General features: G+C 40.1%; 1 protein-coding gene across 1 annotated transcript in view; it reads right to left on the bottom strand.

Annotated features, from left to right (window-relative positions):
• The window catches only part of LOC119828187 (putative 1-phosphatidylinositol 3-phosphate 5-kinase), a 28,718-nt gene that overhangs the window by 14,585 nt on the left and 7,334 nt on the right, over window positions 1-6,799 (bottom strand). Inside the window, exons 10-22 of the mRNA XM_038350287.1 lie at window positions 6,579-6,582; window positions 6,013-6,133; window positions 5,527-5,635; window positions 5,338-5,449; window positions 4,845-4,985; window positions 4,106-4,706; window positions 3,608-3,752; window positions 3,102-3,219; window positions 2,697-2,883; window positions 1,986-2,117; window positions 1,468-1,558; window positions 836-1,035; window positions 172-304 (exon numbers count right to left, since the gene is read on the bottom strand). Coding sequence (XP_038206215.1) covers window positions 172-304; window positions 836-1,035; window positions 1,468-1,558; window positions 1,986-2,117; window positions 2,697-2,883; window positions 3,102-3,219; window positions 3,608-3,752; window positions 4,106-4,706; window positions 4,845-4,985; window positions 5,338-5,449; window positions 5,527-5,635; window positions 6,013-6,133; window positions 6,579-6,582 — 2,094 coding nt within the window. The remainder of the gene's footprint in view (window positions 1-171; window positions 305-835; window positions 1,036-1,467; window positions 1,559-1,985; window positions 2,118-2,696; window positions 2,884-3,101; window positions 3,220-3,607; window positions 3,753-4,105; window positions 4,707-4,844; window positions 4,986-5,337; window positions 5,450-5,526; window positions 5,636-6,012; window positions 6,134-6,578; window positions 6,583-6,799) is intronic.

Here is a 6,799-nt window from a genome sequence, read left to right as displayed (position 1 = left end):
ATAAATGTTATTTGCAGTTAACAATTTTCTTTTTTCTTTATTACAATATTTATGGCAAGACTAGGTATATATTATTTTGGTATGTTTTACAATTTAATTAATATCAATCTTTCCTTGATTAATTGTAGAAAGGTGCGTGCATGAGTGTGATTAGAAACACATATGGAAAACACAAATTAACTCACCCTTCAGCATTAAATCATTGAGATGTGCGATGAGCGATTCTCGCATCTGCTTTACATCATAATCTATGGATATAACGTCCGGAGGCAGTTGGATCTCGTACATTGATATCTTGTTGTATCTGGAATATTATTTGACCATAGATTACCGCAAATAAATTTATTTATTTTGTATCACCAAATTTACCAACTAACAAAAGAATTGAATTATGAAATATCCCTTTTTTTCTCTTTAAGCTTAAACTTGAAAGAAATCATGCAAAACTAATGCCAGTAATTCTAATTTTTTTTTTAATATTAGCTGTGTGTGCAGCTCGCGCCGGCCGCGTGACACTCACCTGAAGCACGCCGTGGTGAGCCGCGTGACGAACGCGTGCGAGTGCGCGCTGAGCGGGTGGTGGCAGAGCGCGCGCGTGCGCAGGCGCCGGCCGCGTGACACTCACCTGAAGCACGCCGTGGTGAGCCGCGTGACGAACGCGTGCGAGTGCGCGCTGAGCGGGTGGTGGCAGAGCGCGCGCGTGCGCAGGCGCCGGCCGCGTGACACTCACCTGAAGCACGCCGTGGTGAGCCGCGTGACGAACGCGTGCGAGTGCGCGCTGAGCGGGTGGTGGCAGAGCGCGCGCGTGCGCAGGCGCCGGCCGCGTGACACTCACCTGAAGCACGCCGTGGTGAGCCGCGTGACGAACGCGTGCGAGTGCGCGCTGAGCGGGTGGTGGCAGAGCGCGCGCGCGAGGCGCGGCGCGGCGACGCGCATGCGCAGGTACTGTGCGAGCGAGAGCGCGCGCGCCGAGCGGGACAGCGCCGCGCCGCGGGACACGGCGGCGCACACCTCGCAGCGCGACCAGAACACCACCTAGCCATTTAATTGTTATTATAGGGCAACAGTTATAAACAAAAAAAAATGTTTTGATTTTGATGTGAAATTTTTTGTTCACGAATAATAAAAATCGACGATATGCAAGTATACTCACGATGTTTTTCACCTTCACTTTGGACGACGGAGATAAATGAATTAATAAATTGCGAATAAAAAGTCTCAAATGACTAACTTATCTATCAATGCACAGCCTAAACTACTGGACCCATCATATTGTGTTACAGATAGCCACTATGGTGTATGCTGAATGCATATATTAAAACTTTTATTAAATTCTATCTCCAAGGGGATAAAATAGAGGATGTAAGTTTGTACCATGAAAAATATATTTGCCACGAGCGCGGGGACTATGCGGGGAAACCCCGAACTGTATTGGTTTCTGTGCATTTCTCAAGTTTCTAAACGTACCTGTTTGTTCAAATCGTCCTTCGGCTTATCCACGTTGCTATGACCAATCGTGTTGCAAGTTATTGTTATACAAACGTCATCATGGACGAACCTGCAAATATATCTCTAAATATTAAAATGAATCCCTGTGTCCCTTGGTCACGACCTTACCCGTGAACTACTGAACTGATTTCGATTATATTTTTTTTCATTTTTTCTATGAAAGAAAACCTTGAGAAATCCTCAACAAATATTTAAAAAACATGATCAAGTGCGTGTCAGACTCACGTTACCAAAGGTTCCGTACAAATAAACTAAAGAAAAATTGCAAAAAAAATGGTCTCCCATCCCAATTTATTGTCCATGAGAAAAATTGTATATAATTTTCTGTTTCATTGCGAAATTAAAACGTGATGTAAACATGAATTTAAAAAATAAAAAAAAATAATTTTCACAGAAAAAAAGCTTCCCAGTTCTATAGGCTCATATTTTGCTATTAACTCCATAAAGTAATATGGGCTATATAGTACATAACTAACTTTCTAACATGCTGGTTCATTGGCACGTGGCAAGTGCTAGAAGGACACTTGTGGTCCGGACTGAAGCAGTACTTCTCGAGGAACGCGCCCAAAGAGATATCGTGACGTCCGTACATTTCCATCGTTACTATCCTGGGAAAAATCATACAATTCATTGGACAGTACAAAAATATCCTGGAATTTTTATGTTTTAGTGTTTGCTTCTATATCACGCTGATGCTCTGTGGCGGTGTGGTGTTCCCTCTTTGTGTTGTGGTGTTGCCTAATTAAAGTCTACTCCCATATTTGTAAATGAAGTTTGAAGATGTCATTATAAAAAGTTTGTCATGTGTTTAGTTCATTCAATCTTCAATCTGCTCCAAATAAATCGATACAGCATATCGTTTGCAAATCAAATATAAAAATAATATTTCTTCTGTATATCCTCATATCCTGTATTTATTCGTAAATTTTCAACTAATAAAATTTTACCAAAAATATGTTTGCTTATTTATATGTTAGCCAAACTAATGGATTAGATACGTAAATATTAGTTAAACCCGTATCTACCTCTATTTAAATGAAAAGGAATCGTGAATTAAAATAATATTGTGTGTAGTGCGTATAACAATAACTGGTAAATCTATAGAAACATAAATAAATAAATAAATAAATATTGGACAAAAATTTTAAGATAAACATAACTGCAAATATATAAGTTAAAAGTCTTACCAAGGATTGACACAAAAATCAGGTACATTTGGCGACTTATTGCTATAGCTGTACAGAAGAAGGCTGAGTTTCTGATGATTTTCCGGGTCCAACGGATCCGGGGGCTCCACGCTCTCTGTCTGTTTGTTCGTCTCTTTCTCACTCTGCACTTGCTTGATCACTGATGGATTATATTTCGGACATTCCACTGGAAAGTAATGCACATTTTCAATATACTTTAAATGTATATGGTAGTTAAAAGTATCAGAAGTGGGATTAATTAGCATTATATAATTAAAATAACTGTTTATCATGAAATAAAAGCTTATTAACTGAATGAAATTTATGAAACATTGTATACTTTGAATCAAAACATTGTCTAGGAATCATACAGAACTAGTTAATTATACCACCGTATACACTCACTCTTATGTTTATCAGCAACATATCGACATCCGGTAGCGCGGAAGTGCGCAAGCGACCTTCGCATCGCCAGGTCGTCCGCCGGCGCTGTGATCGCTTGCTTTATGAACGGGTGGGGCTCCTGCGCGATTAAGATGCTCCAAGTTATGTATAATATTCTTCAAATCGTCAGAACTGGACGAAATTTAAGTGGAACCGTACGGAGACATCGGTTTACAAATAAAGAAAGAATCTTCAGAATCGGTTCACCCAGTAAAAATTTACGAGATAATAAACACATAAATACACTAGTCTTGAAACTGTCTGTTGAACTTGAACTGGAACTAAGCCAAATTTAATTGAAAACGGAGACATCGACTTTCATACAAAAAAAGAATCATCAAAATCGGTTTATCCAGTAATTAAGGAGTAATACACACACACACACACAAAAATGGAGTCAAATAAAGAAAGGAGGTTCTTAATTTTGTGGTCCTTTTATAGAAGTCGGTTAAAAGTTGAGGGTGTACCGTCGCGGGCGCGGGCGCGGGGGCGGCGGCGCGCGCGCGCTGCGGGCGCGGCGTGTGCGGGCGCGGCGCCGCGCGCAGCGGCCGGCTCGGCGCCGCCACCACTATGTTCGGCGACATCGACAGCACCACGTCGTCTGTGCACCACCTGCGACGGTTTCGGTGATCATTGTTGGGTGTTGATGTCCCCAGATGTTCAATGGATAGGATTTATCCCGGAGATCCCAGGGTAGCGGGAACCGGAACCGTGTGAAAAGTGCAGTCCCAGACTGTACATCTTTTGACTAGATATGCGGTGCTGCTTGCGAATAGTTAGCTAATTAGCTTAAAGCTATTATATTATAATAATCTATAATAAAGGTTTTGTCAAAATCGTCACAAATGTAATACTAAAACGTAAATTAAAACGTAAATCCCTCTGTTCTTGCAATGTGAACATATATGGGATAATAATTGGGATTAGTCCTTCTGTAACAAACATATTAAAGTTTTTAACGTTACCTTTCGCTCTTCTCATCCGCCTTCAACTCGGCCTCCTCAGGTAGAAAGACCTCATCTTCCATAGACAGCGTAGACCTCAACGGATCACTGAAATCTCGTATCGGCACACCACAACTGAGATTCTTATCATTTTCAGTTTTACGAACGAACTGCTTCGCTTTCAATGGATCATCGTTTTCCTTTACATCTACAGTATTCACAGAATCATTATCTTTAGCTGCATCTTCTGCTTCAGAATTATCAATCAGAGCGTTGCTTCTCGCATTATCGAATATATCATCGCTGTCGTCAGAACCATTCGTGTTTATTCTTTCAAGTACAGCTTCGCCGGTTTCTACTAATTCTTCTTTACTCGCTTTATCTTTATCATCATTTTGATCATCTTCATCGTCGACGAAGCTCATTCCGGGCTCTGGTAGCACAGCTTCTATATCACCTAGAAACGCTTTTTCCAGCTTCCAATTATAGCAAGCGAGTAGCATGAACTTGACTACTTTCTTCACGCGCATCAACTCTTGGTTATTAGCGCCGCGCAATAAAATACTACAGCCTAAGTTTGGTTCCGCGCATCCTTCTAACACCATAAGAGTTTTACTTGAATCTGAAATATGACAAATAGATTTTATTGATAAAAATAATCTCGATTATTTAAATATTATGTTTGTGTATATAAAAATCATGGCTCTAAAACTATATATATATAAACTATTCTTGATAATAAAAACAAATTTATACTCACAGTTTTTGACATAAAAGTTCTTACAAGTTCCAAGTCTAGGCATTCCAATTCTAGCATCTATAGACGCCACTAGATCGGCCTTAGCACATCTCGCCGCTCTACGCAACGCTTTATCTCCTACTCCGAGTGCTAATGCTACACCTGAAACCGATAAATTAGATGTATAAAAATATAATTCAAAATATATTTATGATCGCATTGGTCCTTCGAATCCCGTTTGTGAAAATACACTATTTTCAAAACTGAATGTCTAAGGAGGCGCGCGTCCCTGCAGTCTGAAATGTATAATGAGGATTGGTAAGGAAGTGAGGAAACCGATAAAGTAGCCGAATAAAAAAAATTATTCAAAACATATATTTAATTGTATTGGTCCTCGAATCCCATTTGTCAATACGATATATTTCAAAACTGAACCCACATAGGAGGCGCACGTCCCTGCAGTGGGAACATACATGGGCTGATGACGGGGATTAGTAAGGAAGTGAGTATATACCAAGTTCCCTGAGCCTGTCCTGCACCGCCCTGGCGACGGCGCCGCGCACGAGCACGACGCGAGGCCGCAGCGCCGATATGCGGGCGGCACATCGCGCCAGGTACTCCTGCTCCTGTTTATTTATAACAAGTCATTAAAAAGCTTCAGAAGCTCTATAACATTATAACTTCCGCTAAAACCTAAGTATACCTGCATCAGGACAGGTTCCAAGGAGGTGAGTTTTCCCTCCACGCGCTGATACGCGATAGAACAATCCAGAAGCAGCACCGTTGGATTCGAGATCTGACGCGGCATACCCCTGAACATTGTCATCTTTATTATAAACATTAAATAAAAGAAAAAAGGAGAGAAAAAAGATTATTGGGCGTTGTGTGAATAGAATCATGATAAAAAATAAATTATATAATTTTTTTTTTATAGTAAATACAAAAAAAAAGAGAAATACAGAAGACAACTTGTCAGTTAACTAAACATAACATTAAATAAATAAATAAGATATAAAATGCGCGTACCGCATACCCATTGGAAACCCTTGTGGTTGTACATTTCTGGGCATTAAATTGTTATCAAATTATCTGCCATTGGAATCCATCTGTCATCATCCATCCATTCTGGGCTATTGGTCCATGCATTTCGTCAGGAATTTAATTGTTATTAAAATAATCAATAACATACCTGTGCACTACATTCTTGGTCATCACCACACCGGGTATGACCACACTGTCCTTCATATCTCCACCAGGCACTTTCTTTATTTGGACGTAGTTCCTCACGTCGATGTCGTTGCCCATGTAATCTGTGAGTATAAGTTCGGTTAACCTTCAAAACGGTTGGATTAACTTTGATTGGATGGATTTATTTGTCTCGATATAACCCTGGTGAAAGTATCAAAATGGGATAGCGATAAGAGGGGGTAATTTGGGGTTAAATTTTTATTAGTTTTAATAATAGCTTTTGTCCGCAGCTTCGCACATTCGAAATAAAACAACTTTCCCACCTCCACTTTCTTCTATGTTATTATACATTTTATATATATGACACAGAGACATCGGAAAGTGACTTTGTTTTATATGTGACCTAATGTGTACGGAATAAAGATTCAGCTCACAGCGAATCATCCACAAAATCGCGAATTAAGGCAATAAACCATATTATCTAGTACTTAATGCTTTTATTTACGACCCCATATATTATTGCACTTAACTCTTTTAATTATGAACCGTACCACAAATTCTCCGTACGGATCTAAAGACCACAGTTATCCCCTATATATCATAGAGCTTAATTCTTTCACACATGAACCGTATTACAAATTCCCCGTACGGACCTAACGACCCCAGTAAAAGTGAAGTCCCTTGTCCCCTACTGAGGTATGGGGCAGATAATATACATCTGTTTCACTGATCGATTTTCTTTATGGACAAGTAGGTGATCAGCCTTCTGTGTCCTGCCAGACCGAGAC

Source organism: Zerene cesonia, chromosome 7 (genome assembly GCF_012273895.1).
Source record: "Zerene cesonia ecotype Mississippi chromosome 7, Zerene_cesonia_1.1, whole genome shotgun sequence".
Classification (NCBI taxonomy): Eukaryota; Metazoa; Arthropoda; class Insecta; order Lepidoptera; family Pieridae; genus Zerene; species Zerene cesonia.
The sequence above is the reverse complement of the archived record's forward strand: the minus strand, read 5'-3'. Positions and strand labels throughout refer to the sequence as shown.